The sequence below is a fragment of the Lathyrus oleraceus genome, chromosome 4, assembly GCF_024323335.1.
Source record: "Lathyrus oleraceus cultivar Zhongwan6 chromosome 4, CAAS_Psat_ZW6_1.0, whole genome shotgun sequence".
Taxonomy (NCBI): Eukaryota; Viridiplantae; Streptophyta; class Magnoliopsida; order Fabales; family Fabaceae; genus Lathyrus; species Lathyrus oleraceus.
In genome coordinates this window covers 34,459,108-34,479,382 of record NC_066582.1, presented here as the reverse complement: position 1 = coordinate 34,479,382, position 20,275 = coordinate 34,459,108, and the positions used below count along the sequence as shown (strand labels likewise).

The window sequence follows — 20,275 nt, the reverse complement described above, 5'->3', positions numbered from 1 at the left end:
TTCATCGTTTTAAGCTTTAGGCTAGTATACATTAAAAAATTAATCCCTTTAAGCATACACAAGATTATCATTTAATTAAGATATTGTTAAATTCAGTCAAACACGATGAGCACTGAGACGAAGCAAATTAAACCAAGTGGTAATTTTATAGGAATATATAAATGTAACACTTTCTAAGATAGTATCAAACTGTTACCTATAAATTAGCCTTGATCAGGTTTCCACATTCATTACCCTCTAGTATAATCTACATCCTTGTAATTTCATCTTAGGCTATTAATTAAGTAATTAACGATGAATAGATCATGTAAACTGGCTTGTTATTACTTCTTTCTAATCAACATGTTTCTGTTACATTTTACAGTAAGGTCTCAACTGACAACAAATTTTTACAACTCATCATGTCCTAACCTTTCCAAAATAGTGAGAAAAGAGGTTGTAAAAGCTCTAATGAATGAGTTTCGAATGGGTGCTTCTTTGCTTCGTCTTCACTTTCATGATTGCTTTGTCAATGTAAGTAACTGATTAATCTATATACATGCATGCATATTTATTATATACTTGATTCGATGGCTTAAATTTTCAATTTGTTATTGTGTTTATCAGGGTTGTGATGGATCAATATTACTAGATGGTGGTGCAGATACTGAAAAATTTGCTTTTCCTAACGTGAACTCTGTTAGAGGATTTGATGTTATTGACACAATCAAAACTTCAGTAGAGAGTGCTTGTAGCGGTGTTGTCTCATGTGCTGATATAGTTGCCATAGCTGCCAGAGATTCTATTCTCCTTGTAATTTTTCTGTTAATTTTTCATTTAATTTTACTTATTTCGTCTATATAATCAAATAATGTTTACATATATAAATAAAAACTATATATAGCCTTTACATAATGTTTGGCAGAGTGGTGGTCCTTCATGGAATGTTCCGTTAGGAAGAAGAGATGGAACAGTCTCAAATGGATCTCTAGCAAATGTGGTTCTTCCTTCTCCATTTGATCCACTATCTACTATTGTTTCAAAGTTCACTAACGTAGGGCTCAATCTCACAGATGTTGTTTCTTTATCCGGTAATTCAATACTCAACTTCATCCTTCGTAACTTAAATTTTTAGAAACCATGTATATATGTCATGAATCTATTTACCATCGGTTTAACTGTAACGAATTTTGAATATTATATTGTATACCTTATTAGTATGTTACTAATTTTAATTATATATTTTTGAAGGTGCTCATACAATTGGGAGAGCAAGGTGTGCACTATTTAGCAACAGATTGTTCAATTTTTCTGGAACGGGTTCACCAGACAGTACACTAGAAACAACCATGCTCAGTGACCTACAAAATCTATGTCCTCAAACCGGAGATGGAAACACAACTGCTGTTCTTGATAGAAACTCATCTGATGCATTTGACAATCATTACTATAAGAACTTGCTCAATGGAAAGGGTCTTCTTAGTTCTGATCAGATTCTGTTTTCTAGTGATGAGGCCAATTCAACTGCTAAGCCTTTAGTTCAAAGCTATAATGATGATAGTACACTTTTCTTTGGAGATTTTGTGAAATCTATGATCAAGATGGGGAATATAAATCCAAAGATAGGGTCTGATGGAGAGATTAGGAAGAGCTGTAGAGTGATTAATTCTTAGTAATGTGTATTAGGTTGTATTAGGAGTGTGTTTACCTTTTGATGGTACAGTTATGTTACTGTTGCTGACTTGTATTGTAGTATTGTTGTTTGTAAGAGAATTTGTAGGTGGGGTGTTCTTTTCAAACAAGATAGAATGGTATATGAAATAAATAAAATTCTAAAGATAAAAATGTCTGTTTTTGCTTTAGGATTGAATAAGTTTTGAAGTATTTTTTTTTTCATAAGGATATGATTATATTCTCTCTACTTTTAGTTGGTGAGAATGTCAAAGTTATTTACTTAGTCAGGATGATTAAGTTTGAATTGGTTTTGAAAAAACATTATTTGTTGTTCAATAGTTAACAAAAGTAAGTATTTTTTTTTTAAACGGAATAGTGTGATATTAAAAATGTGTTTGGAAAAGAGGTTTGTTTATAGAATTGTGTTAAAATGATATATATAAAAATAAGGTTAAAAAATAGATGATGTTTTGGGGGCTATAGGTCATTATGCAACAATGTGCAATTGTATTGTTTAATTGACGATTTCTCAATCAATTGACTAATACGATAGCATTAGTTTCGATAGTACATGTGAATGTTAAACTTAAATCTGTTTCTAGAGTTTAGTGTAGATTATGGGTATAAAATGTTTGTTGGTCGGTAGATTTTAGCAAAAACTATTTTGTCTCAATCGATGGAAAAATATTATTTACTACCCAAAACAGGTGAGGTGCGGGCGTTTGCATCACATTAAATAAATTTGTACATATCAATATTTACGGGAAAATGTCACTTATTTCAACTCACATGATTTTGGACGAAGCATTTGTCTTGCACATTGTCTCGAGACAAAATACCTTTTGTATGTGAAAAGGTTTTGAAGATCGCGCGGCGGCGAAAAAAGAGTTTGATTGGTTGGATTATTTTTGGTTTGAAAGACAGGTATTTATGATTTGCAAGCTCTTATAACTTAGGTCTAACACTCGGGACTATGACATGACATTTCACTCGGGTAGTCTTTTTCTTCCATTTTGTTATGAAAAAGGTCAATATTGTTTAAATTAGTCATTTTTTATTTGCTTGAGAAAGGAGCTTGACGTTGGGTCAAACTTTCGATTTGTGAATGGATTGAAAAATGGTTTCAAGTGATTTGAGGGTTTGAAAATGATTTGAATGTGGAGTATTTGAGAAGTTGAGATAGTGGAAATTTGGTGTTGACCAAGTGCTTTTGAAAATAAAACTTGGTGTTGACCAAGTGTTTTTGTTTTTGAAAGGTTGATTTTATTTTGATGGCTGATTATTTATTTAGTTTATATTAACTAAGAACAATGAAAATAAAAGCAAAAAAATAAATAAAAATTACAAACAAGAGATAGGGGTATATTTTGTCAATGGAGAGTAAGAAAGCGATTAAGAGCAAATTCATCAAACAAGTAAATGCAAACAAAAGATCTCATTGTAAAAAGGTCTAAGAGTAAGTCAAGGAACCCGAGACAAACCGAAATCAAAAGCAACTGAATTTAACTGTAAACTAACTTAAAGTTGATTCATGTAGGAATCATTCTATAAGAAGTCTGACAACCGAATTTATGCATTCAAGCGATTTTCGAAAGTTAAATTGTATTTTAACTCAAAAATCACAATACAATAAAAAAAAAAGTAAAATACAACAGAATCACACACATATAGTTTTCTATTATTTTAATGGTATTACAATAGCTAAAAATGGAACAACACATATTAGCCATATCCAAACATATTATGCATTGCTACGGAATGGAAACAGAACTAAAAAAATAAAAATATAAAAAATAAAAATATTAACTGCCAATATATATATATATATATATATATATATATATATATATATATATATATATATATATATATATATATATATATATATATATAATCTAACACACTGTCAGACTAAAGAAAAGCAACAAAACGCAAAAGAAGCTTAAAAAAAGGAAGAACAAAAATCAAACAGTAAACAATTAAAACAAATAAAAAAAAAAGGAAAACATAATGGAATGGTATGCGCATGCCAAAACCTTACACAGTAAAACCGCGACGAGAAACGGAAAAAGTTTCGAAGGTGTTATGTGATCCACGAATTTTAAGATGTTGGTGTTGCAATATAGAACTATCTATAGTTGTAGCAGATTAAAAGAAACTATTTTTTTAGTTTGAAATGGATGGGAGATCTCAAACTATTTTTTTAGTTTGAAATGAATGGCAGATCTAAAAGAAACATTAGGTTTTCTTTTTCTGATTTTTAAAAGTTCAAAAATGCTCCTTAATGAGTGTTATTAGTGTAAAAAATTGAAATTTAAAAAATAAATCAAATTAAAATCAAACTATCCTAATATTCGTAATAGGATCAAAACAAGGACATATAAAATTCTAATTAATTAAATCAAACATTTTGACATAGAAATAAAAATAAAAGCACTCGAAATGAATAAAAATTGGACGCAAATATGCTCAAAAAATTTAAACGAATGTACACGAAATAAACTTTTGGAAAATAAACAGGTTTTGATAATATTTTGAAAATGTTCAGTTGAAAAGGCGCAGGCTGAACAAAATGCGGCCGCAAAATGAGTCAGAAAATTAAAACGAGGATGTCAAGTTAAACTACGTGAACCGTAGATTAATAAAACTGACGTTTGCAAGCTCGATCTTGAAATTTTTTGTCCGCTAAGTTTACGTACATTTAAGAATTGATTCAACCGGTCTGTCTGTAGATCCGAAAATTTATTTAGATTGACATTTTAGACATTGCGTGAGATAAAATGCATGTTATGTTGTGCATATGATGTTAAAGTCATGATGAACGTATCGATTCAGTGATTCAGGGTCAAAATTAGGGTGTGATTGTTGTCCATATTTAAGTATCTTCAACCAGAGAATATGAAGAAGGACATTCTTCATATGATCGCGGTTGGATATAGTCAAATACTAAAATACCCGAATTTTGTCCCTGAATGTGGATGATATGGTATGATATGATGTATTGTGAATGCATCAATGACACTTTTTTGTTTTGGTTTGTTGGGGATATGTGATATGAGATGAATGCTAGCATGATATTTTATGATGGATGAAGAATGACAGATGGACATATGAGGAATGATGGATATATGCGGTAATGGTGATCCACATGAAATGAAAAGACTGGAAATGATGAAAGACTCATTGGGATAACAACATATCAACTCGGGGTTGAGAAAATAAATACAATATCGACTCGGGGGTCAAGGACAAGTCAATACAACAAATCAACTCAGGGTTGGGAAATGTTTAAGACAACGACATCGACTCGGTGGACAAGAAAATAAGGACATGATATTGACAACTCAGGGTTGAGAATAGTAAAGACAACGACATTGACTTGGGGGTCGAAAGCATATCAACTCGAGGGTTGAGAAAGTAAAGACAGCATCGACTCGGGGGTCGAGAAACTTATGACAAGATATCAACTTGGGGGTTGAGGAAATAAATACGACGACATCGACTCGGGGGTCGAAAACATATTAACTCGGGGATTGAGAGAATAAAGAAAAACATCGACTCGGGGGTCAAAAACAAATCAACTCGGGGTTGAGGAAACATCAAAATCACATCGACTCGAGGGTCGGGAACAAATCAAGAAAACATCAACTCAGAGGTTGACAGGCATTGATAGTCGGTTGTGAAAACATCCCAGAAAGGACTCCTTCAGGACAACGTTTACTGGGGAAAACTCTACAAAGGAAAAGTTCTAAATAATACTTTTTAGGGTAGCCTCTTCTTCGGGAGCAAAGTCAACAGACATGCCAAGGAATATCATCATCAGAAGGTCGATGGAAAAGATTCACTGGGGAATATCATCATGTGGATATACTACACTTGAAATGATGCATGAAGTGTGATGATTAATGCATGTAGGAATGTAAATGGATTATTGGACTTTGGTTGTACCAAGTAAGATTGGACTTTGAGAGGTTCCAAGCAAGATTGGACTTTTATTGTAGATGTTGATTTTAAATACTTCATGCCATGGAAATATGTCAGATGAATGTGATGTTATGCATGGGATAACGCTGGAGCGAAACGATATGATTAATGCATGCAGATGAATTGTGCAATGACTTGAGGGTTTCCAAGTGCCCCTGTGGTGGGTAATAGAAGGGTTCCTTTGCAGCAAGGTTTCTTGTCGAAGGAAAATGTTATTTGACGAGAGGTAATTACCAGCCTGATTTCCCGACACTCATTTTGAAATCAATGATTGCAGATGCATTGTAGAGTTTGCTCAAGTAGCTTGAAAGTCTGGGAGGACTTTCCCCTCTATAGCCTGCCTTGCCACGGTATGCTGGGCATTTGAAGAAAATTACCCTGAAAAGCGTTTGGAAGTATTTCGTCCATAACCTTGAGGTGTCTTAACCCAATGTTTGAATCTTGAAGTGGTCCTTGATTAACCGACTCTTGGAATGGTATACTTTTGATTGGTTGACCTCGAAGTGATTTTCCCCTGAATGGACCTCTTTCACATGATCAAGTTCCTCGACTAGTTGCATATTATTGGAATTCCCTTGATGCTAAGCATTATCTTGAAAACAAAATTGTTCATTCAAAAATGGTCATTTTAATGCAATGTTCATGCAAATTTTTGAAATCAAAATTTATTGATATCAATTTGGTGAAATTCAGTGAACGGGTCAATGATCAGAATGCAATTCTTATCTAGCTGTTCATAGTGCGTAAGGTGGTGTGACCAATCAAATGATCAGCAAAGATCATTTGGAGTCAGGTTAGCGCAACCTTTCTGTAATATGCTTTTAAAATAAACCCTGCCTCAATTAGGTATTTTAAGGGTTGTAACGTGGTCTAGTTCACGACTTTTGAAACAAAAGGATATAAGGCTCAAAATTTAATTTTAACCCACCCTTTCTTCTTAATGATCTTCATTCCTACATTCAGTTAATTCAACACACACATTCTACTTCTAAGAGGGCTCTAAGGTGTGATGGCAAAGATGAGGATTCAAGATGATATTTTCTTGAATGGAAGTCACCTTATTTTGTTTTTGTTAAGGGTTTTGATGATCTCTTTTTTTGTTATCCCTAATTTTGTCAGGAGAGGAATTGGAGAAGATGAAGTGAGAAGAGAAAAGTTGAATTTGCAATGAGTAATTTGAGAGAATGATCAAGTTCTGAGTTTTTGCTTCCCCTTGTGTTTATATAGGTTATAGGTTTGGATCAAATGAAGGTTCGGAGTTAGTTTTGATGTGGCTTGGAATTAGTTAAATGAGGCTTTAAATTAGTTAAAATGGTTTAGAATTAGTTTGAAGAGGTTTGGAGTTAGTTTGATGTGGTTTGAAATTAGTTTGATGTGGTTTGGAATTAGTTTGGGACTGTTATGACATTTAGGGGATGTTAGACTAGCTTAAAGTTGATGATTTGAAGTGTTGGGAATACTTGGTTTAATGCATGAATGTTATGGTTGGTTGCTGCATGATTATGTAGAGATTTCAATGTGCATTGATGCAAGCATTGGAACTGTTTTGAAGTGCAAAGAAAACTGCATTGTTGCTGAAAAATGTTGTATTTTGGCCCACTGTCCCAGGGGAAATCGACTTACCAAGCATGGAAATTGATTTCCATTATGAAAAAAAAAATTTTTTGCTACTAGAGCAGGGGAAATCGATTTCCCGACCATGGTAATCGATTTCCATCATCCATAAATGCATTTTTTGGCTACTGGAGCAGAGAAATCGATTTCCCAAACATGGTAATCGATTTCCATCATCCAAAAATGCGTTTTTTTCGCTATTGAAGCAGGGAAATCGATTTCCCAAACATGGTAATCGATTTCCATCATGCAAAATGGGTTTTTTTCCTTTGTTTTGATGCATGGGATCATGTGTGAGGCGTAATGGCTTGGCTTTCTTTGAATGAATGAATGAAATTGAATTAATGGGTCATGGAATGACTTGATCAAATGGACAATGAATTTGTATCATTGGGACTATAAATCAAAGCATGAATGAATCTTGATATTTTAATAAAACCATGAAAGTAATGGATGAAGTGGGAATGAAATAAGACTCGGATCAAATGGATCATGAGACCATGAGGTAAATGAAACATGAATGCAAACATGCCTTGAATCAATCGCATAACACCATGAATTAGGGTTTACTAGGTCAAAGTTCAAAGTTATGTATCAATCAATACTCTCAAGCCATGTGAGAATTCAACTCAAGTGGCGCATCAATGCCATGAACCATAACCAGGGTTTCCACTACCTCAATGCAAACCATATGGTTCACAAACCTCAAAGTCAAGGATTAGGGTTTTGATGAACCGTAGATCAGAAAGCCAACCCAGCAAAGCATCTGAATACCAACTATCCTTGCTTAGGGTTTCAAACAAAGCCCAATGCTCCACAGGTAACACCTCAAACCATGGACCCACAATTAGGGTTCAGATGTCAGGTTAATTACACAAAAGGCCAAACACAAGATCCCATAGGAGCAAAGTCAAAAATTAGGGTTTCAGCCCATAAGGTGTGCAATACCACTGTCCTCAAGCAAAGACCTTATTTTTACCAACCATAAACCTTGAACCTATGATGTCTATTAGCAAGTGTTAATCATGAATTAATGATGCACATGAATGAAATATGATTGAGTCTCAAGCCATGAGTCAGATGAGAAGCGAAAAGGAAGGGCAAATTTTGGGGTACAACAAATGGGAGATTTTTTTTTTATATAAATGGAAAATGAGTGAATACGACATGACTGATTCATAAAATCCATGATCACTTCATTAACATTACCATTAAAAGAACACAAAAATGCTTGAAAGCAAATATTATTTATCATGCAAAGAAAATACAAGTGAAATGATGAATTAGCCAAATGCTTGACAACGCAGAGGATGAGATTCCTTGTCTTGATTCATTGTTGGGCTAACCTTCCTCGAAGTTGGAGGTCATTATGCTCGTTGAGACCAGTATGATAATCATCTTCACACCTATTATCGACAACTTCTTCCATAGCATGGACTGATGGAACCACACGACCAGGTAAACGATTGATGTTGATATTAAGGCCCTGAGGCGTGAATGAAATCAATTTGGACTTAATCAGATCTTGTACCTTATTCTTGAGTGTTTTGCATTCCTCGGGTGAATGTCTTGGTGCACCTCCATGGAAGTCACATGGAGCGTTGGGGTTAAAGCCTGGTGGATATGGAAGAGGCACAAGACTCAGTTCCTTCGGCTCTACCAATCCACTATTGATCAAATATGGCAGTATATGACTGTATGGCACTTGCAAAGGATGAAACTTCCTATTTAGCCTTTGAGGGTATTGCTTCGCCATTGTGGAGCGTACTGCCATTGGTATGGCTGTTGTTGTGGAATATGTTGTTAATGTTGAGGGGGACTGTAAGACCCCAATTTTGTCCCTAAGATCCCTCATGGCATCATATCATAGCATTGCATAGCCTCAAGGATCTCTGAGCATCTTGCCTTCCTTCCTTGTGGGTGGGATATCCCTGTGAGTGGTTTTGGATCACCAGGCATTGTTTGCATTGTATATCATTGCTTTTCTTGTTTAAGCACTAACCAAAAGTACCAAAAATATGTCATCTAACATTTGTCTTGCAGCTTAAGCAGTCAACAGGTCAAGGCAATTCAAGTGAATCCTTTGTGCAAGAGATGAGGTTTCCATTGAGATATGGATCATGCAATCATTATCTTGAGCTTATATGAGCTAGAGGATCATTTTGGAGCAAATTCCCCAAGTGGTTGAGGCCCAAGTTCATCAGGCAATTTCAGGTCATCTAAGGACCAATATGATCAACGGAAAGTCAACTGAAGGCTTTGAGGTGTGGGAATTGATCTTGACATCCTCATTCATGTTCAAACAAGACCTATTTATCATGTCAAACATCTACATTGAAGATTTTGAGGTCAAGTCAAAAATTTCCCAAAATGGAAAGTGACCTATAATTTCAAGTTTCCAAAAATAGCAAGTTTTTGGACCAAATTCAACTCAATTTTCCAACATCAAAGAAGCTTCAAATTAATTTTTGTCCAACATAAAAGTTGAAGATCTCTCTCTCTCCCATTTCCAAAAAGTCTAAGATCATGAGCATCTGATGAATGGTTGAGAAGATATGGTCAAATGATTGCCAAGTGTGCATGGAACTTCAACAAGCCATAACTTTTGATCCAAAGCTCCAATTTGAGTGCCTCTTTTTGCATATTGCTTCTCATGACCTCTAATTTCCAAATCCATCATTACATTGCATGAAATTTCATCACATGACCATTTGCCCATGCATGTTCATTTTGGAGGGAAAATGAAAATTTTGAATTCTATTGATCACATGAGCTAAATACCATTGCATTTGTGTTCATTGGAAGATTTTAAGTGAAAATACTCATGCATATGCTACTGTTCACGTCCAAATTTACATGGCACATCACACTTTCCAATTTTGGTCATACACCCCATTTTCACTTAATCCCAATTAACACAAGCCTAATCAAAATTTCAGAGTGATTAGGAGATGGTATATAAGCTTAAGCATAACAGAATTCTGGAGTTTTTGCACATTCTAGATCCAAAATTTCTTTTCCCTCCATTTTTGCTCTCCATTGAAACTTCAATTTCTTCCAAATAACACTTTGATTTTATTGCATATTCTTGTTCTCTGATCATCATTGAGTGTAGATCAAGCCTTGATTTGAAGAATTCGAGCAGAAATCAAGTTGTGCAAGGATGGAAACTGCCATTTGAGCTAGATCTAGGTCGTGCCAAGCCTCAATTATTGCATCAAACTTTAAGTCATCATCTCAGGATTGGATCTGGATCAATTGAAGCCTTGAATCGCTTGTTTTCTCATACTGCTCTTCAAGAGGTTAGAATTTCGAACCTCTTAATTCTTCAAACCATTGCCATGTTTAAGTAGATCTCATCATGCTGAGCATTCTGATGGTTATAGAATTGATTTTGGTTGTGTATTAAGCAAGATATGGTGATTTGAATGTTTGAATGCATTTATATTTCTCTTCGATTTGCACTGGTTATGATGAATTAATGTGAATTGATGCTGGAATTGTGTTCCTCGTGTGTTAAGCTTTCGAATGATGTAGTTTTTGCCTGTTTCTGGAAAAAAATTCATGCACGTACACTGTAGCACCACCGTATTCATGAAGAAGACGGTGGAAACCACCACTGCCGCCGTCGTCTGTAACAGATTGAGCTGGCTAGGGTTCTTATCCACGCGTGCGTCCTCATGGCAAAACTATTGGTCTGTATTCCTTTGACTCGCTCGCATGGCGTTTGACTGTGCTGACTGTGGCGCCACATCATTTATTTAAACGTTGCATTTTGATCCTTGTGAACGCTACACACGCTTCGATTCCCAGCCATGTACATTTGTAGATTTATTTTGTTCCAAGCGCATTTTCACTTGCACACACGGTTCGATTCCAGCCTCCAGCATTTTTCAAATTAATCAATCTAATTACCTTTCCCTCCATTTTATCATGTGTTTTCTCCATTTTATTTCATTATTTTCTTCCAACTTTGAAAAATCATATCAAATTGAAAATTAATCCAAATCACTTCCAATTTTTTTCTACATGATCATGAGATTGTCTATTATTTTATGGTTGTAATTTCATGATTTTCTCATTTCTGGAATTTTAAATGTGATTGATTCTTTGGACATGTATGCAAATGTGACATGCTTCATTCATTCTATTGTGAAATGCTCATACATTGGCCAATTGACATGAAATTTGGTGTGCTGATTCCCAACATGTTGCATGATTTTTGAGGTTTAGTTGTGCATTTTTAGCATTTTTCATCTCTGTTTTAGACACATAATTGTATGGTGTGACAATGTGTGTCACACAATTTGATGTCATACTTGTGCATTTTCACTTCTAGGTCAATTGAGTTCTGTTGATTCTAATTTTTGGCATGATGATTGTGTTTGACATGTTGTATGCACATAAAAATTTCCATGATTGTTTGTTTCATTTCTGTTTTAATATGGAATTTTGATTCTTGATGTCCAATTGTGTGCTTTGAAATTGCCTTTGCCATATCTTGCTCATGTAATGACTTTGCTTAATGCTTTTGACTTGGTCCTTTTTAGGACATGTTCTCACTTGTTTAATTGAGCTTTATGTTGAATATTGGTTGCTGTTTTGACTTTTTGCTTTGCCTTTGACCCTAGGCTTTGCCCTAGGGGTTTGTACTCACAATTTGAGCTTTGCATTTCAGGTTCAAGCAATAAGTCCTAATGGATAATGTGATCTCCTTGCTTGAGATACAATTTGCTTTGTTTAACTAATGTTAATTGTGTTGTAGGTCTTTTGGTGGTGCACTCACTTGAATGAGTGCCTTTTCTGACTTGCATGTTGTGTATATTGGAAACCATTGTTGTTTCTCTGTTGATTGTTTGTCTGAATGTGAATACTGATTGTTTAGCTTTTCACACAGGTACCTTAGCCGCTTTAACTCATTACTTGAGTTGCTTTGCTTTGCTTGTGGTTGGCATACCACTTAGGTAACCTCTCTAACTCCATGTAGTTTGGAAGCCCTGTCGTTTATGTTTGGCAGGCATTTGGCTGAAGTCCTCCTTAAGAGGCAATGTCTGTGATTGTTTATATTTGTGCCATGTACTTCAAGTCCTCCTAAGTGAAGAGGCAATTGGCAGATAGAAGGGATGTGCAATCCATCCCCTGCTATTCAGTTGAGTCTTTCATCTTGCTCGCACTACGTGCTGATGCATTTTGAATAAACACCCAAAATCTTGTATATAGAGTCAGTCATGTGGAATAGAGTCCCTTATTCTGGACTCTCACACCTTCTTTGATTCAAGCTCACCCAGGCCAGGGTTAAGAGCTATGAGGTCTAACCCTCATCTCCCATTTCATCTGCTCACCCTGACGGTCAATGTCAGTTGGTTAAGAGCCTCAGACACCCCTTCCAGTATTTGGCTTGTTTGTCAAGGTTGATATGACCCCTTGACTAAAGCCCAACTTTGATTGAGCCTCTTGGTTGTGAATAGCGTGTGATAATTGATTGCTTGTTTGCTTATTTATGCATCATTCATGTGTTTGCTTTGCATTTGTTATTTGTTTTGTCTGAGGAGTCAGATGTAAGACCATTGATTGGCTATCTGTTTCCTGTTCCTTTTGGGGAGCTGGATATAAGACCATTGATTGGCACTCCATTTCCTGTTTTATTTATTTTGTAGAGTCAGATGTAAGACCATTGATTGGCTATCTGTTTCCTATTGTTGTTTCTTTTGTGGAGTTAGATGTAAGATCATTGATTGGCTATCTGTTTCCCATGTTGCTTTGTGGAGTTGGATGTAAGACCATTTATTGGCACTCCGTTTCCCATTTGTTTTCGGAGTTGGATATAAGACCATTGATTGGCCATCCATTTCCAGTTTTGTTGCTCCTTTGACCTTGCTTGTTTGCTTATTGCTTTGTGTTGCCTAATTCCAAAGGAACTTACTTGGATCATTTCTATGATCTTGAGAAAGCAACTCCTACTTGTGGCTTTGTCCCTTATCCCTTTTGTGCTTAACCTTGATCCATGTTTTCCATCCTTAACCCAAACCAGAAAACTTTTGTGCAAACATTCTCACTTGTTTTCAAAACTAGAAACCTAGGCCTTAGGCCTTTGATTTTCAAACTTCATTTTCACAATACTTCTTCTGAATTGAACATTAATGTCAACTTTGACTATCTTTGTGAATACTTCTAATTGATTAATTTCACCCACTCAATTGCTTTTTGTGGCCCTTGTCCACTTCTTAATCAAGTTTTCATGCATTAGCCATAGATTTGAATTATCATAGTGGTTGATGTAAATCTCACCGCATCCTTAGTGATTGAATTGTAAGACTTCCATGCTTATTATAGGGTTAACCCCTCACTAGCATGTTGAAGCTTTTCTCACATGGTGGATTGTTGGTTCAGGTTGAGTTTTCTCCCGTTGATAATGAAAGACCTTAAGGCTTTTGTTTAAAATCAATCCACTCACCTTTTGGAAATCTTTTAGCCGAACTACGGCGTTTTGATCCTTATCTTTCATGGAAAGATACGTTGGCAATGGGTTCATCCATCCAAACACAAAAATGTAAATAAATTTGTACATTCTTCTCTCATCCCTTCAATCAATGTTTGCATAAAATATTTCATAAACAAATAATTTTACAACAAGTTGTGAAAAAAGGTTCCCTAGGAGTACCTAGGATGTTGTGGGTGCCTAACACCTTCCCACAACATAATTACCCCCTTACCCAGATCTCTGTACCCTTTTTATTAGTTTTCTTTGCAAAACTTCTTAGGCTTTTGTTCGCTTTCTAGCCATTCCTTTGGATAAATAGAAGTGCGGTGACGACTCTATCTTTGTATGATTTACCTTGGATCTAGTTAATATTTCCAATGGTGACGAATACACCGCTACAGAAAAGTGGCGACTCTGCTGGGGATGAAATATCTTCCTAGTGGGTTTGCCTACTTTTCACACTTGTTGTATTATATTTGTCTATTGTTTATGACATATTTTTGGTGCAATTTGGGATTACTGTATTGATTGTAATGTCTGAATTGCTTGATATATCAATTGCTTGCATTGCTTGGTGATCTCTGTGAGATGAGTTCTATACCCGAACTCGAGTGCACCTTAGGATAGGAGAATGGCATAGTCTCGTCGACTTGTGTGGAGTTATTCCTAAGCAAGTTGACTTGCGAATCCATTCACTTGGTGGAGGTCATGTTGGATCAATGTTGTCACACAAGTCATTTGTGGTTAGGCATTATTCTTTCAATATGTGTCGTAGAAGCCAAGGACCTTAGTTTACCAAGCCCATCTTGGCCTATTTTTAGGACGTAGTGCGGAGGTCGTTCAAATGTCAGATTTGACGCGATTGTTACGCGATACTACACTCATAAGAGTCTCTCTTGAGAATATTTTTGGAATACGAGTATTCGTTCCTCCGATAATATTCGAAAGATGGGATGATGACTATGGGAACCTCTAGTAGAACATGTTCGGCAGGTTTAAACCATAGTACACTCCCTTTGGGTGGTTCTTAACCGAGACTCCATGCTCGTGACTCACAACAAACTCGTGATTCATGGTCGATCCGTTCACCCATCCTTAATATCAATGGAACTTAGGTGTTGATAAGGTGAAAACCATAATCCACCAAAATGGATGATTGATATTAAGGATGGTTGAACCGTTCATATATCGTTAATATCAATGGAACTTGGGTGTCGATAAGGTGAAAACCATAATCCACCAAAATGGATGATTGATATTAAGGATAATATGAACCATCCCATGACCTTTGTTTGGTGTGCTTTGCTTGATCCTTGAGTGTGATTGTTGCATTCATGCATTCATGCATTCATCTGCATCCATATCATCAGATAAAAAGAAAAATTTCAAGGAACTTAAGGGGTTTATTTGCAAAAAAATTCAGATATGGAAAGACAAAAAAGGCATACCAAGAAGTACAGCTTCAGACAGCCCGATCTGAAAGAGTTAAGGAATCTGACATCCTATGTATTAGATCCCTTGGGTTTCAAAGCTTGTTATGGGAAGCTTCTACCTCTTCTGACTACTCAGGTTGATGAAGGGTTGATGGGTACTTTGGTGCAGTTCTATGATCCTCTGTATCACTGCTTCACTTTTCCAGACTTTCAGCTATTGCCTACCCTTGAGGAGTATGCTCATCTTGTGGGTATTCCTATTCTGGACCAGTTGCCGTTCAGTGGCTTGGAAAGTATTCCTACTTCTCAATAGATGGCTGACATGTTGCACATAGATGAATCCTTGGTTAAAGCTCATATGACTACCAAAGGTGGAATTCGAGGTCTTCCTTCTGAGTTCCTCATCGCTCAAGCTACCGTTTATGGGAAGGCCATGAGTGAGGATGCCTTTGAAGCCATATTTGTGCTTCTCATCTATGGATTGGTATTGTTCCCCAACATCGACAAATTTGTGGATGTGAACGCTATTAGGATCTTCTCTGCTCTTAATCCTGTTCCGACTCTGTTGGGTGATACCTATTTCTCTTTGCACTTGAGGAATGCAAAGGGTGGTGGCGCTATTGTGTGATGTTTGCCTCTGTTGTATAAGTGGTTTATTTCTCACTTACCGCAGACGGTCGCTTTCAAGGAGAACAAGGGATGTCTACGATGGTCTACGAGACTCATGTCTCTCACTAATGATGATATCTCTTGGTATGATCGTGCATATGATGGTGTCCAGATCATTGACTCTTGTGGTGAATTCTCCAATGTGCCTCTTCTTGGTACATGTGGAGGGATTAGCTACAACCCCGTGTTAGCACGACGTCAGCTTGGGTTCCCCCTAAAGGATAAACCCAATAACATTCTGTTAGAAGGTGTATTCTTCCAGGAGGGTAAAGATCCCCAAGGCCTGAAAGAAAGGATGGTCCGCGCTTGGCGCAAGATTCACAAGAAGGGTAGAAGTGAGTTGGGTCCGAAGAATTTCATAGCTTTGGAGCCGTATACTACTTGGGTAAGGAAGAGAGCATCTGAGTATCTCATGCCTTATGATTATTCGAGACCTACATCTTTGGTCGTGGCTGGGCCTTCAACCCTCCCTAACCAAGGCGTAGAGGAGTTGAGAGACGAAGACCTTTCACGTGCCTGGATCCGTGAGAGAGAAGAGTTACTTCAACAACTTAAGGAGAAGGATGCTCTGATTGAGTTCCTCGAGCATCAAGTCATTGATGATCCGAACGATGCCTTGACTTCTCTACTTCCTCAGTCTTCTAAGTTCTGGAAAAGGAGGTATGACAGACTCGCCAAAGACAAAGCGGATATGGAAGCAGCATATGAGAGAGAGGTTAAGAGGCTTCGTGCAGCTTATCTTCCGGCATCCCGAGCTTCTAGGGATCCATAGGATGTTTATTTTCCTTTTCTCTTGTAATAATTGACAATGTTGTACTTCTTTTCTCAAATATATTTGATGAGATATTTTCCATATGCGAATCAAATGCTTAATATTCAAAACTTGCAAATAAATACCCTAAAGTTCCTTCGAAAATAAAAAACAAATCATGTGCACAAGCATTGCATGCATCATTTGCATAAGCAGATGTTTGTTCCGGTCTTCTTGTTTGTGGCCTAACTATGTGCTCTTCATTTATTTTGAAGACAAGCTGACTCATCGGTACTACACCAGAGCCAACTCTTCTAGATTGATGGATCATCTTGAGCAAGAGAACCGTGAGCTCAAGGAGGAAGTCGCCAGACTGAATGCTTTGATGGAGTCTTTTCTAGCTGCTCAGAATCAGCTGTCTCCAACACCTGCAACTCCTCCCCAGAGGACTGTTATTTCGGAGGTTGTTTCTTCGACTGTGCCAGCCGCCAGTGCCCATTTCGTGCCAATAGCCATACCAGCCGGGTTTCCGTGGGGTATGCCTCCTGGCTTTATGCCAGATATTCCTGCACCAACGTTTGCTTATATGCCGGCATCTAGCCCGGTCATTGTTGTGCCTCCTCCTGTCGTGCATACCGTTCCTAGGATAGACGACACCATCTATCATTCTGAGCCGTCTGAGGGCCCAGATGTTCATGAGAAGATGGATGCGATGAACGACCAATTTCTTGAACTCCACAAGGAATTGAAGACCTTTCGAGGAAAGGATTTGTTTGGCAAGTCTGCTGCCGAGTTGTGTTTGGTTCCCGGTGTGAAAATACCTGTCAAATTCAAGGTCCCAGACTTTGAGAAGTATAAGGGGAACACCTGCCCGCTCAGCCACCTGGTCATGTATGCCAGGAAAATGTCTACTCAAACGGATAATGATCAGCTACTCATTCATTATTTCCAGGACAGTCTGTCCGGTGCTGCACTGCGATGGTATATGAGTTTGGACAATGCAAACAAATGTTCCTTCAATGATCTTGGTGAAGCCTTCGTCAAGCAATACAAATACAATATGGATATGGCTCCCGATCGGGATCAGCTCAGGGCCATGTCCCAGAAGGACAAAGAGACATTTAAAGAGTACGCCCAGAGGTGGCGAGAGCTAGCAGCTCAGATTGTGCCTCCGCTGGAAGAGAAGGAAATGACCAAGATCTTTCTGAAGACCTTGAGTTCATTTTATTACGAGCGGATGATTGCTAGCGCTCCTTCTGACTTCACCGAAATGGTGAACATGGGGATGCGCCTAGAGGAGGGAGTCCGTGAAGGACGGTTGTACAAGGATGAAGGCTCTTCTAGCAAGCGATATGGGGCATTTGCGAAGAAGAAAGATGGGCACATGCTGTGCAATCCCATGTGAAACCCAGAAGACCCTCTGCAAAGAGGAAGCCTGTGCGTTCAGCCAGCAATCAGCATCAGGTGGCTCATATAGCACCTGTCTTCAGAGACAACAATCAACAATATCAGCAACACAACAATAATCAACAACCAACTCAACAGTATCAACAACAGCATCGTCCTCAACAGCAGGCCTACCAGCCTCGCAACAGTAATCCAGCTAGTACGAGTTATGAGAGGAAGAAGATCACTTTCGATCCGATTCCTGTATCATATGCAGAGTTGTATCCCTCTTTGATAGAGCGGAAATTGATTACTCCCAAGGATCCTCCGGCTATACCTACTAACCCTCAGTGGTGGTACAAGCCTGATCAGTATTGTGTTTACCACTCTGGTGCTCCGGGTCACAATGTGGAAAACTGCTTTTCGTTGAAGACTAAGGTTCAAGACCTTATGAGATGCGGTATTCTGAGCTTCGAGGACTCAGGTCCTAATGTTACGAAGAACCCATTGCCCGAGCATGGGAAATCAGTTAACATGGTCCAGGGTTGCCCTGGTAAGTACAAGGTCAAATATGTAAGCCATATTCAACAGTCATTGGTTGAGTTGCATCGTCTGCTGTGTGATTACAGTCATCTGGAGCACGACCATGACAAATGCCGTATCTGCTCGGTTAATCGTTTGGGTTGTCGCCAAGTGCGGAAAGATCTTCAAGAATTGCTGGACGATGGGACCATTGAGATCCTTCAAAACAGAAACGTTGATGAAGACGTACCCGAGGTTAATGTGATTTCTCCTGTGTTCAGGATCCCCGAGCCTATTGACATCTGATATGATGGTAGCAAGCAGAAGGTTTCTCCTGCTCTGATCATCAAACTTGCCGGTCCTGTGTCGTATTCTTCTGATAAAGCAATTCCCTTTCGTTACAATGCCATTGATGTGGAAGATGGGAAAGAAGTGCCTTTGACTTCTCCATCTGTTGTGAATATAGCTGATGTGAGTGGGTTGACCCGTAGCGGTCGTGTGTTTTCTGCACCCCTGAAGCCTCAGGCCGTTGCTGACTTTGTTGAGCGTCCGGATTGGGAATGCGGTTAATTCTCCGAATCCGGCATCTGTTGTCAAACCCTCCTCTGTACAAAAGACTCCTACTTCTTCTGTTGGCCCTAGTGGTATTATGAATGAAGACTGTGATGAGATGCTGAGGCTCATCAAGAAGAGTGAGTACAATGTTGTAGATCAGCTTCTACAAACACCATCGAAGATCTCCGTGTTATCTTTGCTTCTGAATTCAGAACCGCAAAAAGAGGCTCTGCAGAAAGTCTTGGATGTAGCTTATGTTAATCACGATGTCACTATTGAACAGTTTGACAGTATTGTTGCAAACATTACCGCTTGCAACACTTTGAGTTTCTATGACTCTGATCTCCCTGAGGAGGGAAGAGACCACAACATGGCTTTACATATATCCATGAATTGCAAGAACGACGCCATGTCCAACGTGCTGGTGGACATTGGGTCATCTTTGAATGTATTGCCGAAATCCACTCTCGCTAGATTGTCATATCAAGGGCCTCCCATGAGGCAGAGTGGTGTTGTTGTGAAAGCTTTTGATGGGTCGCGTAAGACCGTGATTGGGGAAGTTGATCTCCCAATCAAGATTGGACCAAGTGATTTCCAGACCACCTTTCAGGTTATGGATATCCACCCATCATATAGCTGTCTCCTTGGTAGACCATGGATTCACGAGGCTGGCGCCGTGACATCCACCCTACACCAGAAGCTGAAATTCGTCAAGAACAAGAAACTGGTTGTGGTAGGGGGAGAAAAGGCTCTCCTGGTTAGCCACTTGTCTTCTTTCTCATACATTGATGCTGAGGATGAAGTTGGAACTCCCTTCCAAGCTTTATCTATAGCCGAGCCTGTTGAGAAGAGGACTCCTTCATTTGCTTCCTATCGAGATGCGAAACTGGCCATTGAATGTGGTGCAGTTGCTGGTCTAGGAAAAATGATCGAGCTTGAAGATAACAAGTCCCGGGCTGGCATTGGATATTCTTCTGGGGTCTTCAACGACAAAGGAATGTTCAAGAGTGGAGGTTTCATCCACGCCGATCAGAGTGAAGAAGCTGCTGCTATTCTGGAAGAAGATGCAGAGGATACTGACAATTTTGTCATCCCTGGCGGGATCTGCCACAATTGGGTCGCTGTGGATGTTCCTACGGTCATTCATAAGTCAGTGTAATATGTTTGCTTTGTTTAAAAACCCTTCTCCCATGCCAAAAGGAGAAGTGATGACATTGTTGGCATCAT

The 20,275-nt window shown here is 38.2% G+C and overlaps 1 protein-coding gene across 1 annotated transcript; it reads left to right on the top strand.

The window, feature by feature from the left end:
* The first annotated feature begins 223 nt into the window (after positions 1-223).
* On the top strand, positions 224-1,824 carry LOC127138651 (peroxidase N). The gene is made up of 4 exons (XM_051065135.1): positions 224-513; positions 607-792; positions 905-1,070; positions 1,231-1,824. Exons 1-4 carry the CDS (start codon positions 295-297, stop codon positions 1,650-1,652), a joined length of 993 nt encoding a protein of 330 aa, XP_050921092.1. The 5' UTR covers positions 224-294; the 3' UTR covers positions 1,653-1,824.
* The last annotated feature ends 18,451 nt before the right edge of the window (positions 1,825-20,275 follow it).